Source organism: Watersipora subatra, chromosome 6 (genome assembly GCF_963576615.1).
Source record: "Watersipora subatra chromosome 6, tzWatSuba1.1, whole genome shotgun sequence".
Classification (NCBI taxonomy): Eukaryota; Metazoa; Bryozoa; class Gymnolaemata; order Cheilostomatida; family Watersiporidae; genus Watersipora; species Watersipora subatra.
Window position 1 is genome coordinate 3,696,657 of NC_088713.1, and position 23,854 is coordinate 3,720,510.

At 33.9% G+C, this 23,854-nt stretch overlaps 1 protein-coding gene across 1 annotated transcript in view; it reads right to left on the reverse strand.

The window, feature by feature from the left end:
• LOC137398537 (protein scabrous-like) overlaps window positions 1–15,904 on the reverse strand; it is a 72,244-nt gene extending 56,340 nt beyond the window's left edge. Inside the window, exons 1-2 of the mRNA XM_068084663.1 lie at window positions 15,794–15,904; window positions 15,306–15,464 (exon numbers count right to left, since the gene is read on the reverse strand). Coding sequence (XP_067940764.1) covers window positions 15,306–15,364 — 59 coding nt within the window. The 5' untranslated portion in view covers window positions 15,365–15,464; window positions 15,794–15,904. The remainder of the gene's footprint in view (window positions 1–15,305; window positions 15,465–15,793) is intronic.
• Between the last annotated feature and the right edge of the window lie 7,950 nt (window positions 15,905–23,854).

Sequence of the window (23,854 nt, forward strand, 5' to 3'; positions counted from 1 at the left end):
GACTGAGATTATTTTGAAGGCTGAATTTAGATAATATTGGGTTTTAAGACACTCATCTCTAACATTCTAAATCGGAGTAAACATCCCTAACTTCTGCTCCAAAAAAGCTAGGTAATTGCAAGTATTTATGGGCGGAGTTGTTGTTTTCGAGCCTGATATTAAAACGCTTTAAAAGAGCCTTTATTACTCTGAAAGTTAGTGGACCAATCTTTATTTTGAGTACAAAATCGGAATCAGCATGTCTGATTTACCTAGTAAACACAAAAAAGTTGTACGTGACAGTTATGGTTTAAACAATTCATCGGATGTTTTCAACAAAAGCAGGACTGGCTGATTCACACTCTGTGGTTTCTTTCTCAGAGATAAATATTTACAAACAAGTTAAAATCTAACAATGATTTCAACAATGATTATCCTAGATGATAGCATCTAGGTGAAAACAAAACCATGCCAGAAGGAGATAGCCCAGTGTGAAAGATGTAAATAGCCAAAATGTAAGAAAATTCTTATTTTAATGTTAAATAGCGTTAGTATAACCAAAGATAAGCCTACAGTCGATTAATACAATTAAAATATGCCTGAATGAAAATTAATTAGCAAAAACCTATGGTCATTGTTACTATCGCTGCATGAAATACTGAGAGAACATTCTCTGCATGATACAAGTTATCTTGCTCCCAACAGTTAAAAATACTTCTCACATTATTTTATATGATGATATGAAGCAATGCCCTGACCATAATGTTACTCTGTTTTTGGCAGCTGGGGAGTTTGGGTTGCAGCATACAAGTGTCATTTAGCCGGTGCGCATGACCACTGGTAAAAAGATACGCTAAGAGTTCAACTTTGCTCGTGTGTAAGACTGTACTAACTGTAAGATGTTCACAGTGATTTATAATACTGACCTATTATATATATTTATTATATATAATATATATTAAAACAATTATTATATTAATATATAATATCATATAACAATATAACATATTAATATTAATTATTATATATATTAATATATACAATTATATATTATTGTGTTTATAATTATACATATATTATACATATTATTAATTATATATATAATTATGTATATTATATATATATATATTGATATATTATATATATCTGGTTCATGATTAGAGAGTAAAAACAACAAAGCTTGATTTAGCTTTTTAGAATTTATGGAAATTCTAAAAACTTTTTAGAAATTCAAGCATCCACTTGCAGGTATCTGATTGAAAATGAAAACCAACTTTGACATCGCCTGGTTTACAGCACTACTATGCTATTACTAAGAATATCAAAAGACAGTCATACCTCAACATACAAGTACCTCAACACGCAAGTGTTTCAACATACAAGTACCGCAACATACAGTCACACCCCGACGTACAAGTACCTCAACATACAAGTACCTCAACATACAAGTACCTCAACATACAAGTACTTCAACATACAAGAATCTTAACATACAACTACCTCAACATACAAGTACCTCAACATACAAGTACCTCAACATACAAGTACCTCAACATACAAGTACTTGAACACACAAGTGCCTCAACACAGAAGTACCTCAACATACAGTCATACCTCAACATACAAGTACCTCAACATACAAGCACGTCAACATACAAAAAATCTGAGATGCGAGAAAATTTCGAGCATAACTTTGCCGTGAGATGCGAGACAGTCCTTGATTCAGTCGCTAGATGGCGAAGTAGGCCTATGTGAGGGGCCGCTTTCTAGAACCGCATCACTGGGTCATTCTCGTTATATCAGTTTTGACAGGTTTTAAACAGACTGGCTAAAAGTGATCATGAAAGCAAAGCACAAAGCACCAAATCAGAAGATAATGAAAATGAAGATGAATTAAAATTAAGTTTAGTGTGAGTTTAAGACGTATTTTTTGTGTATGTTTAGTAATCTAAAGTCATTTAAGTTGAACTTGAAGATTATGCTATTATGCGTACTGTATCGAACATGTTGTTATCAAGAGCCTCTCACAGTGCCGTTAGCCGTTAAATCGGTCTCAAAATTAAGAACTTCATGCAGTACTGTACATTGTAATGCTACATTTTATTGCAGATCATAACCAATAAATAGGTATTTGTTACTTTGTGGGCGTAGGTTGTGAGTTAGAACAACTAAGAGCACACTTTCTATCATAATATCCTGCTTTACGTGGGTTTTCTAGAAGATGAGAACGGATTAAATTGTATTTAGTTATTTTATATATGAAATAATGCTTTGAGCTGCAAGAAAATTGACTTACAAGAAGATCAGTCCTGGAACTCATTAAGCGTCTGCTGAGGTATGACTGTACTCCTAGTAGACTAGGTGAGCACAAAAAAAATAATTTGGAGCCAAAGGGATAAAAGAGGCAGGCAGAAAAAATGAGTATGTTAAAAGGCGGACACAAAATCCAATAGATATATATGCAAATATAATTTTTATATCCGAGACTACGGAAGTTTAATGAGTTTTGGGTAATTAAGTGCAAGTCTTTACTGTAAGAGATCACATGAATAAACCCAAAGATTTAGTAACAAGTAAAAAACTTCAAAAGAACTAATGGAAAACTAACTGTCGAACATATTCCAGTACAATCGAAAAGCAGCATCCTGTCGGGGAGATAACTTTGACTAGTTGGATTAGTGACTAACACTGATTGGTGACTAGGGCAGAGATTCAAAGTGATCAGAGGTATTTGCTGTATACATTTGCATGTTTAAGTCAGACAACTCCATCCAACAGGTGAAAAATGCTTAGACACAATAATGCAAGTATTTGTCCTAGGTAAGTAAGTCCTAGGTAAGTAAGTCCTAGGTAAGTATGGGTGTATTAAAAATAAAATGTCAAAGATCAATATGGAATAGAAACACGCCATGCCTGATTAAATTGCAGAAACCATTTTGGTCAGAAAAAGTAACATGGCTTGCCTTAGCTCTGTAGATTTTATGGACACTCTGTTATATAATTCTCATTTATCACTCAAGTCATAATCAAACTTGAAAGCGCAGGCTAACAACACTCATTGCAAAGTGCCCAACTCGGAGGATTTAGGAATAATTATGTTTTCATGATGCGCAGTGCTTCGGAGTTGCGCTATCTCCGAATCATGGAAACGGCGTCTTCGCACTGAAATCACTGCGCACTGATCAGTGCGAAGCCAGTGCAAATTCGCAGCAAGGAAACAGCGACTGCGCAGTGGCTGCGCATAACTCTCATGCCGTAGATACAGATTCTTCGAGCGCCATAGACTAGTAAAAATGTTATCCTGCTTATCTTTGTTTTTGCTATTCTTCCGATATTTTTTTCACTTAAATTTACTTATGGTCTGCTCCTACAAAGATGATGAAGTGATTACTTTCCTGGACTTTGTTATCGATACCAACACTTTTCGAAAAATAGGTGGCAAGCCCTAAAGTAACATTTCAATAATCTATTACTTATATAAATATTTATTAAAAATATATTATTTGTAAAAAATGTGTTAAGGTTTGTAAAACATTGTGAATGTGTATTGTAAATAAAAGTATAATGATGATAAAAGCATAAAAAGACCTTTTCTGACGTTCGGTACGCATGATCGATTCCATGTATCCATCCAGCGATTCGATTTACACAATTTCTATTTTCTGGCTAATTTGCTGAAAACCACTGCGCAGCATGGAAACGTACGATCCCCTCGACTTCGGAGGGGGCTGCTTCGCAGTACTGCGCACCATGGAAACATAGTGAATAAGTACATGTATAGACTATCTCCACCATGTGATAGTTTTTCAGCTGTCACCTAGCCAAATTTGTCTCACAGTAAATATTGTAGGCGAAACCTTCTAGATATAGCCTGTCAATCATTGAAAAACTCGTCTCATGTCACACCACGCGAAAAGATTGCTTCCATATACCAACCATGTTTGTTACACGAGGAAGAAGTTTGTTTGGTTCAACTAGGTTCCTTATCAGGCCAGTGGTCACTTTGTAAACTCCTACCTGCCAACATAGTGACTGGGAGACCGAGAGCTTTGGGGTTACGAAATCATTTAGGCTCTCCAGTCACGAAACAAACGTGTTAATCTAATTAGCGAGTAAACAAGGGTTACCAGACCGTCGTTAGTGGTTAGTACTCGAGATAAGCCAGCAACTAGGAATGCTGCTGCTAATACATTGGCGGGATACACAAGTGTAATAGCCAACAGACATACTTAAATACATATAAATGTCTTTACAATGCAGTTTCATTAGCCTGAGACCAATAAAAAAACAGTAAAAATGGAGCCTCATCATTATCATGGCGACAGACTATTATTGGTGGTGACAACAAAAATGTGAGTATGTTTTTGCAACAAGTCATTTATGATTTCACAGAAAACCTTAAAGAAATTAATTTAACACGTATAAATAGATATACAAATAAATATCTCAATTAATGGAAAGAGAACATTTCCGTAACCTATTTAAAACCATTTATTGGTTTCAATAAAATAGTTTGAATAGTTTTATGCCTGTTGACACTCTTCGGATATAATGGTTAAAACACAACATAACCATATATATTGGCAGTGACTAGATGTAATCATATATATGTATTGGTAATATAATTAATATATATCAGTGAATCGCTAGCCACTCAACTGCTTTTTTACAATATCAGTTTGGCATACGTATTAATACATATTCATTCAGGAAGGCTGTGCATATATTTACAATTATGCCTGCGTGTATTGGTTAATTCAATTCTTATCTTTAAGCTGGTCATGTGTTGGTGTTAGATAATATAAAATTTAATTAATTAGTTAATTTTTGATTAACTCATTATCTTATCGTTTGAGATATTTGTATACCTATCAGGGATTACGTGTTTGTCACAATTTCCATAACATTTCCATAATTCATTTCCATATTATTTCCATTTCCATAACATTTCCAAAATTCATTTCCATATTATTTCTATTTCCATAACATTTCCATATTTCTAAAGTAAAATTTCCATATCCATTTCCATAAAATTATGGAAATATTTATGTTTATGGAAATGGATATGGAAAATTAAACACTTCATAATATGTTTAGCGATCCTTGATACCTATTTATATGCATTACATTTAATTATTTAAAATTTTCTGTGAAATAATAAATGACCTGTAACAAAATCGCTAAATAGATAAAACTCTTCAGGTTTTAACTATTTAGTATTAAATAGTTTCAAATAACAGAGTGTTCCCTTTCATTTAATTTAAAAATACTTTCGATTAATAAAGAATCGACTTTATTAGATCAATCGTTTTAACCTTTAAATTCAGGCGTTGATACGTTCAATGTAAATTTACTTGCAACAATAAAGACCATCAGCAAACTATGTGTGCCTCAAAAAGTAATTCAATTTTTATTGCAATATTTAAACAAAATAAAACAAAATTCTTTGTAAAAAATACAATAAGTTACAAATCCTATTTTGCTTATTTAGTTCTGAAAATAAGGCCCGTTTGTAAATATTTTTTGTTAAGATTGAATTTAGACAAAAACTTTGCTAGGTTTGGTAATTTAAACCAGTAGCAAATGAATTCTACCACTGAAAATCATACTAGCAGAGCAAATTGTGAAGGAACACCCTTACTTGATTACAAACAAAACTCTGTACTTCTTCGACATACAAAATGATATTCTACAGACCTCGAACCTATTAATGTTTGATTATTAGTTATTAGTATTAGTTACTATTCCACAAATTTTCATTTATTGTAGAGGTCACCTGTAGGGGTCACGGATCAACCACAAAGTGAGGCATTACTGTCATTAAAACATTGGGTTCACTGCGTACCTCCATTTTAAAACTATGGCCTAGACCAGGGGCCAGCAACCTTTTCTACTCAAAGAGCCATTTAGACCCATTTTTCAGCAGGAAAGAACACAATGGGAGCCACAAATCCCCTTTGATATTTAAAATTTAAAAAATAATAAATATCACATGTAATTTTTTTGTTCAGCTCTTAATGTTTTTATACCATGTTTACACCATAAAACGAACAGGTGTGGCATGTATAGTGATTTAACTGCTGAGAAAACAAAATAACACTTTTGCAAAGAATAAAATAATATTGGTGGTTTTATTGGTGCATAAAATGTTATAAGTTGTACTAACTGTATTATTAATGTTGCTGTTTGTCAGTAGTGTTGTTGCAGATATTGCAGACCTAAGTAGCTGGCCAGCCTTACTAGATTACTAATTGTTTAATCCAGTTCATTGACATAATATCAGAAGGTGTCTCGTAGCGATCTGGACCTCTGCGCGAATCCGGTAGTACGTTTTTCTGTACTTCTATGTTAAAGTTAAAGCTATGTGATGGTCATGTGATAAGGTAATAATAATAGAACATAAATAATAACGCATAACAAGTGACAATGTTAGATTTATCACCATAATTACAATTTTTTAAATTATATAACAAAATCTAGTGATAAAACTTCTATATTTTATGAATTACTTGGCATATGGTAAAAAAAGTTCAAAGTCAGAGGAAGTCGCAGCAAGGGGATGAAAGAGCCGCATGCAGCTCTGGAGCCGCAGGTAGCCGAACCCTGGCATAGACTAACTAGTTTTTTTTTCACTTTTCCAAACGAAAGAAGATGCTGCAGCAATATATTGCAACAAAAATCCTTATACAACGATTAGTTTTAAATAAATGACAAGTTAGTCGAAAGACGTTGGTCGAACCTAAGAAGGTCGTAAGCTAACAAGATGACTTTATTAGCCGATACACTAAGGCCAAAAAAGATGAAGCACTTATTCAGATAATAGAACAGCAATGGAAACACTGGCTGGTATTATTACAAATAAAATGATATTGACATTTTCGCCGTTTTTGACAGAACCCAGCACTAGCTAGCCAAAGTGATGTAATGGTCAGCTATATCCTTGTAAGAACTTACTAATGTCAAAGGTCACACCTGCTGACATTGTCAAATATGACATGTGAGAAACCCTGATTTCATGTCAAATTATTGCCAGAGATGATTAAAAATACTTTTCTATCGTATGAGATGATACGAAGGATCTGTCTAAAATGTTACTCTGTTTTTGGCAGCTGGGGAGTTTGGGTTGCAGCATATTAAGTGTTATTTAGCTGGTGTGCATGACCAATGATAAAAAGATATGCTAAGAGTTCAACTTTGCTAGTGCATAAGATTGTACTAACTGTAAGATGCTCACAGTGATTTACAATATTGATTAGATTATTGTATTATATTGTATTATTGATCTATTATATATATATATATATATATATATATATCTAGTACATTAGATGAACACCAAAAAATAGCAACAAACGACATGTCAAAGCCGCCAGTATAGATTGCAAAATTTGACATCTTGCTTTAGGACACTGATTTTGGATGACCACAAAATGTACATGTCAAGGTCTACTTCATTTCATTAGTTACACTTCTTGGTTTCATCTATTTCATTTTATGAAATGATCTATTTCATAAAATGAAATTATCCATTTTATCTGAAAGCACCTTAAATTGCACAGTTCGTTGCACCAACTTAACGAGATAAATGTCGATACATTAAACGATCAGCAAAAAACAAACATAGACTAACACCGTGATAACAATGATTGGATAACCTTTCGATCGATACGGAATCCCTCATTAAAATTGTATAGATCCATAGATTATCACTCAGTAAGGTGATATCAGCTTCTGGTTTTTTGTCGCACTGGCGGCCCCACGCATCAACCTTTATATCGTTAAATCAGTGTAATGAACTGTGTAGTCCATGGTGCTTTTGGATTTTCTTTGCATATGTATAAAAAAATCTCTAAAAACATCTATCACTTAATGAGATCTGCAATTATTCTAGACTTGCCCTTGGAGTTATGCTCTATATGTGGCTTTCAATGATACGCTATCAATGCAATAAATACTCTACTAATTCAAAGACAAAGCACAGGTGAATAAAAAAACTTAAGTCTGGGTTATATACCAAGCAATAGGTAAACTAATTATTTATAAATATCTCAGGCCATGAGCTTTAGTGATACATTAAGGGCACACAATCACATGTACCTACTCCCTACACAACTCAATCATAATGCAGGGCAAAGCCACAAATAATGCTATTCTGAGAGATACATGAATGGAATCTGAACATCTTCTGTTCTCTATATGTATGTGTACCCAAAATGTATGTGTACCCTATATTTATGTGTACCCTATATGTATGTGTACCCTACATGTATGTGTACCCTATATGTACATGTACCCTATATGTATGTGTACCCTGTATGTATGTGTACCCTATATGTATGTGTACCCTATATGTACATGTACCCTATATGTATGTGTACCCTATATGTATGTGTACCTTACATGTATGTGTACCCTATATGTATGTGTACCCTATATGTATGTATACCCTATACGTATGTGTACCCTATACGTGTGTACCCTATATGTATGTGTACCCTATATGTGTGTGTACCCTATATGTATGTGTACCCTATATGTATGTGTACCCTATATGTATGTATACCCTATACGTATGTATACCCTATACGTATGTGCACCCTATACGTATGTGTACCCTATATGTGTGTGTACCCTATATGTATGTGTATCCTATATGTATGTGTACCCTATATGTATGTATACCCTATACGTATGTGTACCCTATATGTGTGTGTGTACCCTACATGTATGTGTATCCTATACGTATGTATACTCTATACGTATGCGTACCCTATATGTATGTGTACCCTATATGTATGTGTCCCCTGTGCATGGGAAGTCTGAATCAATTCATTCTACATTCTTAAGCTTGAGGTACAGTTGAAAAATGCTATCAAACGATTTCCTTTTCCTAAATTAATGGAAATTATGTACACCACACTGAACAAATGTAGGAAAAATCTGACAATAGTGCAGTCAAGGCCTTACAAATTTAAAGGAGTGTGATTAAAACCACACCCTATGACAGGAGTGTAGTACAAACCTTATAACAACTTTACAGGAGTGTAGCTAGAATCTGTTGCGAGGGGCTGTCGCGAATACCCGGCGAACTATCAGGAATGTTTGACAGCTGCAAACTTTTCCGACCTATCAGCATCGCCTCGACAATGCTATCAACTTATGGTACACATAATCCACGAATAATCGCGGATAGAATACAGCCGCCATACGGCTGTATTCTATTAAACCTCAAGAATTTTTTCGGGTGCATGAATCTATTTTTACAGCGGCATCTCCGTAGTAATCCCAATTATTGTGACAACAAATGATTTGAAAAAGTCAAAACTTGAAAAAACTGAGATAATGAGAAATGTTGATGTGATAAGCCCTTATCACTAGCTGTAACCCTATGTTGCTTAGAATATCAGTTTTCATTTAGTGAGAGCAGCATGCTGTCTGATGACAAGCTCTGTGAAATCTCATAAAATGTCACTGTGTATGCAAACATGTTTTCAGGTGTCAAGTAAAATAGAGGGCAAAAGTGGTTGTTATATATGAAAAATGACAAGTTTCAATTTACAGAGTTCAAAAAGCCTGTGTTCTTTGAATACCAACGATTGTTGACGAAGAATCATCAAATAGTGATGCTTCTACCAGATATAAAGCTATCAACCGTAATATGCAATGAAGCAATGCCATAAATAGCAGTCCATATATTTATAAACTACTGACAGCTTTTAGTAAATATTTGGCAAGTTGTTTAGTAGAAACCGTGATGCAAACTTCGAAACTTTTTTTGAAAATGCAGACCATACCATTTATCGTTTTATTTATGGCTGCATGACGTATGAGAATGGTCTCATACTTTGGGCAGCCATAAAGAAAACGATAATACAAAAACAACGTCCACTCATGATCTCTCAACTTACAAATTCTCCGACATATGATGTTAACCTTGAGCAAACATTCGGCTCTACATGCGAAACACAATTGAGACCGGAGCCTCCCACGAAATAAAAAGTAACAAACGCATATCTAATATTAGATTTTTCATTAATCGTAAGCATTCTCCTCTTATTTAGGTTCATTTGATGATTTTGAAGGTCAAGGGTGTTTATGAGACATGGTGAAGGGTGTCAAAAGCAATTTGTACTTTTAAACTTTACAACTTTACATTACAGTGCGCCCTCAAGTTACGTTAACTCTGTTATACAATTTTTTCACCCTCTGATGTAAAACAAGCTAATTTTTCACCCTCTTCCTACGAAATATTTTTAGCCATACAAAATCAAAATAAATTTTCTCGAAATTCAAGTTTGGTAGTCGGTGTGCTTATTGCGTCGAAATAACAAATATGCTGATATGCTATTTGGCAAAATTCTTCTAACAACAAATGAAATGAATACAATGCTCAATCTTGCTCAGTTCGGCATTATTAGTTATAGTGAAAACGAAACAGGAAACAGGTGATAAAATTTCGTGATAAAAAGTTGAAGTTCAGTAAAATCATTAAAAATACATACCAAAACTGAAAGCTTTATGTATGTGTTTACTAGGCAAAATTCATTTAAAGTCGATTCAACATTTATGTTGTAAGTCTGCCTCGAAAGTAAGAACTCCCTACGGTATATACAGTGCCTACGGTACATACAGTCCCTACGGTACATACATTGCCTACGGTACATACAGCGCATAGAACATTGTAACATTACACTTTATCGCAGATCATAACCACTATACAGTCATACTTTGACTTACGAGTGTACCAACATAGGAGATACGAGCCAGCTTTGAAGCAAGTTTTAGGACTAACATACAAACTATGTTTGAGATACGAGCACGCGGGTCAGAGGCCAGGCATGTTGGAGGTGTCTTATGAGAACAGCACCACTCTGTATTTTTCAACTGCTCAGGTTAAACTTTTGCACCGTGTTTTTTGTGCGCGCTTTTCAGCGCAGAATTATGTGAATTAAAAGTAATGTGCGTAGGCCACAAGCCAAACGGTACAATGAAAGATAATGCAAAGAAAAAGCGAATGATAACAATTGATAACGGCACAACGATCTTCACGACAAGATGGAGAGACTGCTGAGGCTTTGGATAAAAGACAAACAATTGGCCGGCGACAGCATAACTGAAACGATACTATGTAAAAAGGCTGGTGCTATCTATCAAGACTATAAAAAATAGAAATTCAGACAAGTTGGCTAGTGGTCGTGCATTAACCCTTTGTGGCGGCACCTGTGTTCGTCATTTTCGCAACATGTTGAAAGGGCAACAAAGGCAAACGTCCTTAGATAGGTTTTCCTAAAATGACTGTCTGGTCGTGAGAGCGAAACAAAGGAAAAATTAGCTAAGCCGCGAGAAACTTAAAACTATAAACGCCAAAGAAATCTTTTAATTACGTCCAGTCTAAAATGAAAGTTTGCTTCGAATTCAAATTTATCAAAGACAAATATTGTAATGAAGGATAACTTTTTGATGCCTCCCGGGCAAATGCTAGCGTTATCTGCTATTGTATGTATTTAATTTTACATTTTAATCAATCACATTTCTTTGCATTATTTTTTTATTTGTTGCCTTTTGAAAGTATGTGGTAAGTTAAGACATTGACCAAAATGTTCTTTTTGTTACAATATCTTGTTTTGTGTGTTATTTGCATTTTTTAGAGTATGGAAACCAATCAACATATATTTAATTGATCTATATATAAATAAATTGCACCAACATGCGAGTAAATTGACATACGAGCTCTGTCCCAGAACGCATTAAACTTGTAAGTTGAAATATGACAGTATACACTAATTACTGTAGAAAACCATAGTTACTAAGGTTAACATATTATTTTTATAAATTTTTAATATGTACAGTATGAATAGAAAATTTAGATGATTTTTACCAGGGGTTGTACGAGTTAGATATTTGCTATGGGTTTCTATACCCCTCCATACAAAATTTTCGCCATATAATGCCAACAGTGGAACAAATGAAAATCGTATGGAGAGGGTTCACTGTAATAAAACAGAAAAACAGGACGACCGCTATCCCAAGACACAAGCAAAGAGCTCTTACCGGGCCAGAGTATGAGAGAGATTCATGTTTATGTATTTATTTGGTGTTATACAGTAGATGCTCCTATAACATAAATAATCAGTTCCAAGAACGTTTACGTTATAGAGAATTTATGTTATAAGAACAGTGAAATACATGTAAGTTGAATAATCCGTTCCAATCTTTCCGAACTCACCCTTTGGCCATGCAAAAAGAATAAACTTGACTTAACTCTTTTAATTTGTGGGCTGAACTGTAACTGCAGAAATATTGGTTTGCATCAACAACTTTTCTCCTTTTTATGATCAATCTCACTGGTTTTATTGACCATGATTGCTGTAAATTTACAACAAGTTGATAGAGACTGCACATTTTCGACGATCATTTACAACAATTTGTTAATTTTTCTAAACAGCAAAGTCTATTCTGTAAAGTAAAGCTAATAACAAATATTGTGTACATCTACAATAAGGCAAAACAACAAAATCTTCTTACTATAAAAAGCAGTTCTACCTCTTCGTCTATCACTATTCAGGGGTCAAGGTTAGGATAAGATGTTATCCTAGCAATCATGGTTAGGATAAAGATGTTATCCTAACCATGATTGCTAGACCATGATTGCTGTAAATTTACAACAACTTGATAGAGACCACACATTTTTGAGCCAAGTCTATTCTACAAAGTAAAGCCAATAACATCTATTTTGTACATCTATAAAAAGCAGTTCTACCTCTTCGTCTATCACTATTCAGGGGTCAAGGTTAGGATAAAGATGTTATCCTAGCAATCATGGTTAGGTTAAAGATGTTATCCTAACCATGATTGCTAGACCATGATTGCTGTAAATTTACAACAAGTTGATAGAGACTGCACATTTTTGAGCAAAGTCTATTCTACAAAGATGTACATCTTTGTGCATCTACAATAAGGCAAAACAACAAAATCTTCTTACTATAAAAAGCAGTTCTACCTGTTCGTCGTCTATCACAATCCAAGGGTCAAGGTTAGGATGAAGATAATTTCTGACGAGACTGCAACTCCTGACATTAAGACTGGTTGACCGACGCTGTAACACCTGCACCAATCGATCGCACTTGTATTTATGAGCAATTGCGCAGCTAAGTTATTCGCCTTTTTGTCGACACATTTAACGATTTACTACAATGAACTAGAATGTCGCGACAGTTATATATATATATATATCTAATAGATATAACGCTAAATGCACAATATTTTTTCTACTGCAATTACGGCGAAATAAACTAACTTTCAAATCGATTTTAAAAACTCGCCCGACTTGACACTTTATGTTATATGGAAATGTTTACGTAGTAGGAAGCAAAAACTTCACATAAATTTTTACGTTATCTGGAATTTATGTTATAGGAGGTATACGATATAGGAGCGTCTACTGTAGTAGTTTTTTATTGTTATTTAGTCTCTTCAATTTCCCACAACAAACACGAGCGAAGCGATTGTATGGGAGATTTATGGTAAATGCATATGCGCACACAACTTCCAAAAAATTATCCGTCAACGGCCGTGACCAAACCCTTGTACCCCCATCAAATAAGTTTTTTGAAATCCCATCAAAAATTTAACCATTTTTGTGTAGAGTAGTTTAGGTATAATAATGATACAAAACACATATAAACATATTTAAATATGTTATCAAGCTTTTGAAAAGTTGACGCAATATCCTAAAACCAACCCATCTGATCAGATTATACATAAATAGACGGATTAATTTGGCCTAAAATCGCAATAAAAACTTGACAACCCTTTTGTAATTGTAAGAATAATTATTCAATTCTATAAGATTTAATTATAAGAATAATCATTCGAATTTACAAGATCGAAGTATATAGTGACCGATAGTGTGCAATATGTTACTGTTATTATATTTCTAAGAATTTCTAGTGAATGAATGCAGTAGAATGTATAAAGGCGTAAAACCTGAATCGTAACATACCGAGAAACTATGGTCATTCACACCATAAAGTGTGCAGCAACTAAAAAATATTCAAACTTTTTAAGTGAAAGGAAAACAGACAGCGAGAATTAAACAAAATAACAAGCAAGTGAAAAGGTAATAAGTACAAAAACTCAGCTAGTTTCAACTAGTTTCAATTGCACCTCATTACCAGTCAAAAGGTAGAGATTAAACTAGATTTGCATTAGTCCTAGAGAGTATTCCTGTCAGCACATATACTTCCATGCTTCTGCCAATCCTACAGTTACAGCTAAGGTAACAATAAAGACTTCCTTTTGTTAATAACTACTAGTTATTCTGTTGTTTTGATATGGACGTTAACTTCTAAATTTCATTTATTCTAATGACTTAGTCTAACTGTTATGTATAATTACTCACATATGGCCCAGTTTTGGCTATAATACAAATCATATTAATTGCAGCACATTTTCAAAAAAAAATATTTGTTCCTGTTCCAACATCCAACCATTTTAACATAGGCCTATATGAAGCCGATTTCAGAAGTAAGTAATTAAGTAAGTAAGAGTAAATTCACATGTAGAAGTTTTACTAGATTCTAGAAAAGTTGGTACATTTTTACTTGAAATAGCAATAAGCCAGCGAAAACGCTAAGAAAACTCCCTCAGTGTTTCATTTCAAAATCTGTTTGATTCTTAAACAAAACAATTTTAACAAGTAGGCTCATAATATCATAACACAACTGGTCAAGACAATATAGATTTAAAATAAACCGAAATAGCTATAAATGTAGGCTATTATGTGGCATATCAATTTAGTTCATAATCATTAAAAAATCTGTAGCCATACATGAAAAAATATTGTTTTATAAAACCCTTCCAGCCAATGTGAATTTAGAAAATTGCTATGGCTCTGTGTGTCTGCAGCTGGTGCCATGCAGTTTTACGTTTGATGCACTGGTTCATACAGGGACATATTTAAAAATTATTTGGAATGACCACTTAGGATGGACAGTGGGAAGGAAAAAGTAACTTCTTTAATTGAAATTTTGTGTCGACATCATGCTGCTCATCACAGAATTTATTTCTAATTACAGTAAAGTTCAATGGGTCAAATAGGTAAACTTGTTCATTGAACATTTTGATATATTCGCCGGTTTTTCATCCGTTATTTGCCGTTTGTTTCAAGAAAAACGGATACGCATAAATATGAAACAGAATTCAGCTTATAAACCGTTCCGACTACTCTAGCTATGAATCATACAAAATTTAAAGCACATTCAACGATGATCTACACAATTAACGTAATTGTTAAGTAACGGCTGCTAGTATTTGTTCAAACTGACCTAGCAATTGCGTGAAGCGGCAGGAAGAGGGTCAGAACAATGGAGAAGTGAAGTTGCATCTTGACGCGAAGCTCTTGAGCCACAGCTCCTAAATCCAACCACGCTAACTATTAGCTGCTGTCTCGCTGCACTCTCTAGTTTCCCCGTTACGGTTGTATTCTGCAAAATACGTATAAGCTTAGGCGTATAGTTTCGCCAAAAGATGTCATTTATAGATACAAAAAATAATTAGATTCTAAAAAATAATAAATGGCAATCATGTGGAAGCGTCTTTTTATAAAGCTAACGATGTGTATAAAAATGCTATAAAAACTGTTTCTCCCTAGTTTTAGTCTGCAAATCTAAACATAAAAAACAGTAAAAATAAATTATAATCTGAACACGAAATAGGATCCTAAATGCCTGTGCATAATTCAAAAAGTTAACAAACGATCTCAAACATAAGTGATCTATTATAGTAAAAATGTACAATAAACCAAGTAACCCACCTCGTCGCTAGTATTGTCGGGTAAGATCTCTTAAATTTGCATAACCACGCTAAGTAATTAACTAATCCTTAGCTACACAGCAACTCACTTGTACTCACAACTACTCACAAATCAATTAAGCATGTGCGATCGCTATGCACTGGAGGGTCAGAGGTCGTACACTAACCACAGTTCCGAAAGTTATTGCGGGCACCTCACAGTGTCTAGTACATCTAGTACAGCGCTCGGTTCGATGGGTATCCTTGGTGGTTGGGTATTTTATTCGTCACCTATTTATTCACGCGCTCAGAATGAAGTAACTTGCGCAAGTCCGTTACTCGCCCGCGGCAAGCTATATGTAAGGGCGCAAGATGAACACGCATTCATAATACAATAATTGGATTGGGTCAGGGCAGTATCCACATGTTTGAAAATGGTACTGTGGGAAGAGTCGAGTGCCGAGCGCGCTCTCGGTGGGGGTCCAGGGGTTCCCCCCAGAAAAATTTTTAGTATAACTAGTCAAAATGGTGCAAATCTAGCACACTTGGCTCCTGATGACAGCAAATTTGGCATTATAATCCAGTTTTCTAAATATAAAACTGTTTATTGAGATTGTCTTTAACAACGCTTATTAAAAATATAACGTGAGTGGAAGCTGCGAAAAGGGTTGGCCAAAGCTAGCATGAGGTAGAATTATCACCGGGTACAATGCTGAATGGTGTAGGAGACAAGTAGTCTCCTATGAAATAATTTAATTAAATAATATTGTAGAGTTAAAAAGTAAAATTAAGAGAGCACCATGTTAAAAATAATGCACTTATACTATAGTCTATACTACGCATGCCACATGCATAGCTCAAACTTAAATTTATTTCCATGAACAAAATCGTTTGTACATAAGCATTCATTTACATATCTACTACTACAAAAAAACAACCATGTACAACTGTCTCTGTATGAAATGCTTGGAAGCATTCCTTTTGGTAGAGTCCAATGCTATAGCGTATCCATGCGAGCTACCATAATGATCGATTTTCTCTGTATATTCCAAGTATAATAAAAGTTCAAAAAGTTTACATCACTTTTATCATCTGAAATATTTTTATTCTGATCACACAAAAATTCACCAACGATTACAGGATCAAATATCTTGTTATTTTAACGTTTTGAAAGTCGAGCCGATGTTGACTGGTTTTTCCAACTTTTATTTTTTTCCAAGGAGGCGCGATTTCTTCAGCTTTTAGCACAAAGAAACGCCTCTCAGATAATCGTTTCATATTGTAATTCATCGACTGATATCTTGTTGATGAGATTTAAAACTTGCTAGAATTCATAGCCTTTGTTTAACGTTACTAGACGACAGCTTCATAAACGTCTACCAAAAGCGACATAAATGACGTTTCCCCACGCAAACGATAAACGACATTTTGGTCGTGTCCCCAGCCAAAGGGTCAAAATCAAACTAAAATGACGTGAATGCCGGGATTGTGAGCCTCAAAAAATGGTACAGCCATGGCAGTAGCTGCAGTATAGGAGGATACGGCCCTGGATTGGGTTATAGGTAATGATTGGATTTGGACAAAGTAGGACTAGCCTGGGCATGTCTCTTTTGGAGGGTGGGGGAGAACTCCCCCTTTTTCCCCACCCCTCAAGAGAGCCATGCCCAGGCTAAAGTAGGACTGTGCGGAACCCACACGGTCTCCACACTGTGGATACAAAAATATCGTGACGTCACATTCTGCAGGTACATGTATGTATATATGGGAGAGCTTGTGTTAGGTCTTTGCTGCAAAGATACCATGGAGGTTAGTTCTTGTACTTAGTAGAAACTGTGCCCTGAAAATGTTCAGACACGTGCAAACATTCTTCACAAAAAAACACTTGAACATTTTCTGAAATTTTGTTCGAATTGCATTACATGTACTAAGCTTAGCTATTTTATACCATTTCATACTTACAGCTCCTCATGGCAATGTCTCTCCATCCATCATTCAAAGCATACCTTACTGTTTATTTGGCTATACAATATTGGTTCTTAGTGATTGCCTCCTTGACCTTTATAGACAGGAGATCATATGATAAATTGCGAAACTCTAAACCAGTTTTTAAAATTATAAATATTTTAGGCTTCATTATTGTGAGATTCATAAAGATGCTATAGGCAGAAAAAAATCAGCATTGCTATGTACCAAAACCGAAAGTTTGAAGTTGCTTGGTTTGGAGTTAGTTGGTTAATAGTTGTTAAAATTGAGAGCAGCCTGGAGACCTAAAGGCCCGCAAGTCTATCCTTGAGAACCTTAAAAACGTTGACTATTCTGTTTTACTGAGACTGTCTCTAAAATACAGCAATTTCTACAAACTTTTCAAGGTAAGTGATGTTGGCAGACTAGATGACCTAGACACTTGGCTTCCATATTTCCCGTCACAAAAAAATAAATTGAAACTTTTTGACAGACATGTTATTTTTTGTTTCCTACTGAATTCAAGAATGTTACGAATTTAGACTCACTTAGTTCAATGTTTTTAAGACATACACTTATCATGTAAAGAAAATAGGTTTGATATATTATTATTATATTATTGTATATTATATTAGTATAATATATTAAATTAATGCTATATATTATATTATGTGTTATATTAATATTATATTATTTTGTATTATATTAATTTAATGTATTATATTAATATTACATTTTATAATAATATTATGTTATATTAATCTTATCATTATATTAATATTGTATATTTTAATAATATTATATATTAAATTATATATTATATTAATATTATATATTATAATATTGTCTTATATTATATTAATTTTATATATTATATTAGTATTATATTTTATAATGATTGTATTGATATTATATTAATATTATTTAATATAATATTGATATAATATTAATAGTTTTCACCTAGATTGTCCAGTTTTATTACCTGCAAAGTCAATATAGGCTACCTACATACATAGCCCACATAGAGTCTGTGTATTATTTCTTATCAAACTTGTATGCATATAGCAAATTTCTTCTTCACGGTTTTATTTTTTCAGAATTAAAAAAACGAAATTTTAAATCTTATAGGCAAGATTATTGAAGTGCCAGCGCTTCTGCTCAAGCTGAATGGTGGCAGTCTGTAGCAGGTGGTTATGAAGAGTGGCAAACGTTTGTAGCTGGTTCTGAAGGGTGGGGGTTCATCACAGGTAGTTATGAAGGATGGTAACAGAAGAGGGTGGTTGGTTTACATTGTCTATGGTGATTAGAAGTGGCTTGGTTGGTCAAAATCTTTAGAAAGTTTATCTGTAAAATTGAAATTTTTTAGTTATAAATAATTGTCAATTAAGCTATTTGTAAGGTTCTCTTTGGAGTTGCCCACTCATAATGGCTGTAGAAAATCACAAATATCCTAGCTACGTTAAATTTTACTGTGTTTCAAGTTCATTAGTTACAGAATTCTATGACATCGTGCAACATAATATAATATAATGTATTATAGTGTAGTGAAACATATATAAATTTAATATGATATGATATGCATTATGGTATATTATATAACATAGCACAAAATAATACATAAGGTAATATAATTGGATTTAACCAATAAATATAACAATACAAAAAAGGTTGTAACAATATATAATGTAGTCTATTACAATATATTAATATATTATATATATTTAATGGTTTACATTAAAATAAAATTTAAAGTAATGTACTAACATGTATATTGTCAGCCACAAATTTGTTTAGCAAAATGCACTAATTGAATAAATGTTTTGTAAATGGGTTTTACTTAAAAAACACAGTATTTAATTTTTTTTTCATTGCTTTTTTAAAAAATAAAAAATAAATGCATTAAAATCTAATAAAGAACTATTTTAGTTGTTATTAGTTCAGTTTCATCGTTCTCTGTAATTCAGATAAAATATCTGTTTTATCTGTGCACTCTCATAGTACTTGACACAAATTCAATTTTTTGTCTTTTAGACAAATATTTTGTAAGATATTGAGCTATGACCTAATAGTTGTAACCAATTTTCTATCATGCTATAGAACAACTATAATTATTTGGCTGTGTAATTTGAACAGAAATTTATTAAATAAAATGTAATCATTCCCAAAATTCTGACAGTTCATGCCTCATGAGAGATCATCGTGTTTAAGAAGTATCTGCACCATTATTTTTAAATTTAAATTTTATTTTAAATTTAAAATTTGATTTTTAAATGCACCATTATTTTTAAAGGTAGCCATGTGGTCAGATGGTGCAGTGTGTAGTGGGCTTGGTCACTAAGCTGAAGGCTGGAGTTTGAATCTAATTTAGTGTAACATTTTTTGTAATCCTTGCTTTCGATGCCAATCAATTGGCTTTCAGTGTTTTCGAATAACTGCACATAATTATTTTCTGCACTGTTTCGGCACGCCTCACATACTCATGTAGCACACTAGATGCCAGGGTACAAGTTACGAATAAATAGATAAATTGACTATTGCCATGATGTTTTCTTGACACAGGAAGAAAAGTAGATGCTCCTATAACATATACCTCTTAAAACATAAATTCCAGACAACGTAAAGAATTTATGTGAAGTTTTTGCTTCCTACTATGTAAAAAAAATCCGAATAACGTAAAGTGTTAAGTCGGGCAAGTTCTCAAATTTGCTTTGATATTTAATCTATCTCCCGGCACTTGCAACCAAACAACGTCGTCCGTATAACATTACACTTATTATATATACAACTTTTGCAGCAATCTAATTCGTCGTGATAGATCGCCAGATTTGTTGACAAAACAGAGAACAGGGTAGCTGCGCATTGTTCATAAATACAGAGGCAATCGATTGGTGCAGGTGTTATAGCTTCAGTCACGTCATTAGTTGGAGTATCGTCGAAAATACTCTTTATTCTAACCTGGAACCCTGGATACAGATCGATGACAAACAGGTCGTACTTCTTTTTGTAAAGTATTTGTAAAGTTGTTTTGCTTGTTTTGTTGTAGTTGTATGAAATATTTGTTATTAGTTTTATTTTGCAGAGTACACTGTTGTGTTTTGAAAAATTAGCAAATCGTTGTAAAGGAGCGTCGAAGATGTGCTCTCTCCATCAAGTTATTGTAGAGCTACCGCAATAATGGTCTATAAGACCAATAAGATTGATTATGAAAAGGAGAAAAATTGTCAACGCAAACTGATGATGCTGCGGTTATGGTAGTCCACAAATTAAAAAGGTTAAGTCAAGTTTTTCCTTTTTGTAATCCCAAAGAGGTGAGTTTGGAAAGATCTTGGAATGAATTAGGCAATTTACATGTATTTTACTGTTCTTACATTATAAAAACCATAAACGTTCCTAAAACGGATTATTTACGTTGTAAGAGCGAGTACTGTACTTAAAAAATGGCAAGGATTTCAACTTCAGCGTTATAAAGATTGCTGCCAATGGTGGGACTATGAACATACTAAAAACTATTTTTGTGTCTCGTAGGTCCAATTCTACTAGCCAATCACAAAGCAGGCATAAAAAGAAAGAGTGCTAGCCTACCTCTGTTACCTATAAACACTTGTCAACCTACTTGTCAAAGAAAACAAGTCAACCCTTACCAATTTCCCTGGATGTAATTTTGGATTCGCTCCACTGCAGTGCCAAAATCTCTGAACTTCTCGAGCATGTCTCTGACGAGCTTTCTTCTTGGGTCTTTATCGTCGTCATCCCTATCTCGACGTAGTTTATCTTCGTAGGTCGGGCAACCCGCCTGTTCAAAACAACATGAAAGATTTTATCAAAAATTTAGGACAAATTTTTCAAAACTCAATTTTTGTAAATGAACATTCTAATGACAGCAATCTTTGCTATAATAAAAGTAGTATCCGTCTGCCCATCCTGTCTGTCTAAAGCCCCGCTAAGAGTGTTTGAAAAAAATTGCCTGTCACAGGAATTGAACTGGAATACTTTGAGTATGTGTGAGGCAGGCTAACCATCACACCACCTTGTCACTTGACATATTAACTATGTACATACTGATTACTCATGACGATCTCTCATAGTGCACAGGACTACCAAGCGTACTAATTTTAGTCAAAATGAATCACGACCTTTATTCAATGATTTAGAAGATAGAAATATTTGCTTTAAAATACAGCTATATTTTCTATCATGACAATATAGTTCCAACCCTTTTAATAAAAAATGCAAGTAAAGCATGATATCTTTAAAGAGCAATCATATATCAAGGTACGCCATAACACCAGAGATCAAGTCTAAAAAATCAAATTAGTATATATATCGTGCGTGTTTCAAATTTGTTATTTGTATTTAGAACTTAGAAACTTTCCCTCGGTTTCTAAAACTTTTTCTTTAAAACTTTCCCAGGGTTAGTCATATTTTACGCTGATGCATGCAGCAGTTTGGATGCATCTAACATCATATTATACACATATTTTGTTTAAACCATAACTGTCACGTACTATTTTTATTGTAGTTTCTAGGTAAATCAGCACGCTGATTCCGATTTTGTACTCAAAATAAATATTGGTCCACTAACCTTCAAAGTCATTTAAGCTTTTTTAAAGCGTTTCAATATCCGTTTCGAAAACAACACAATCGGCATTACAAGCTCCGCCCATAAATTTGTGACGAAACCTAGCTATTTCAGGAACGGAATTTAGGAATGTTTAGTCCGATTTAGAATAATAGAGATGGGTGTCTTAAACCCATTATTATCGAAATCCAGTCTGTAAAATAATCGCAGTCTTTTATGAAAGGGATATAAACTATTTAAAATTGCTCGTATCTTGTTACGTGATGTTTAAATGAGCTGAACGCCAAGAAAAATAAGCTCAAAAGGCGCGGTTTTATCACAAGCTGGCGTTGCTATGGCGCTTTTTTAAATATGCAATGTTAAATAGCTTATCTACTTTTCAGAAAAGACAGATTATTTTTAAGGCTGAATTTAGATATTAATTGATTTTAAAACACCCATTTCTATTATTTTAAATCGGTCTAAACATCCCTACGTAACTTCTGTTCCTAAAAAGCTAGGTTACATCACGTATTTATAGGCCGAGCTTGTTGTGCCGATCGTGTTGTTTTCGAGACCGATATTAAAACGCTGTAAAAAAGCCTTCATTACTCTGAAAGTTAGTGGACTAATCTTTATTTTGAGTACAAAATCGGAATCAGCGTGTCTGATTTACCTAATAAATGTGATAAAAGTTGTATGTGACGGTTATGGTTTAAGTAATACAACTAAACCACTATTTCTCGTGTTTGTTGGTTGCCCTAGCAACCAGTTCAACCAAAATAACCAAACCAACATCCTTACCCAATCGTTGTGGCTGAGAACGAAGTTTCTGATATGGGGCAGGTTAAGCATCTGAATTGTCCAGTTTATGATATCAATTGTTCTCTGGGGCCGACCAGCTCGAAGGGCGTTTATAGCTATATCCACGAGGGCGACAACAAACTGAAACGGTAAAATAGCTGACGCTAGCTCATTCAGGTAAAGCACAGGACAGTAGACATTATGGTTGGAGTTGTTTGCTCTTACAATGGAATTCTAAATAGCATCAACTGCATCTTTGTCAAAAAGTCTTGACATCCAGTTTGGCTAGTGGAAAAAATAAGTAGCAAGTTGGACATTTCATGATGAATGATTCATCTTAACTGTTGCTACCTCCTTTTGTCGAAAATTTGTTTTTCATAATCCATCGCTTTTTCTGACGTCATCAAGCCATTTGCACACGCGCTTGTTCACGAAAGAGCCGCCTTATTTGTAGAAAAACGATCATTAATGTTTTATTTAATAGTTTTTTTTTGCTAATTTGATACTATAATATAAAAATTGCAAACAAACGCATCAATTTCAAAAATCCATTGTAAAAGCTTTGTGTTTTAACGATAAAAATTGTCTACAAAGTTGGCCAACAACAATAAAATGTTGTCACAAAAAATGAAAGAAAGTTGCTGCAAATAATTTTGTTTAATTTTTGTTGATAATTGTTATCATGAGTGTGGCACGCCATTATTTACAGTTTTCTTTTCCAGCGCTTACATCCCTTTTTATTTCTATGAGTGTCGAGTC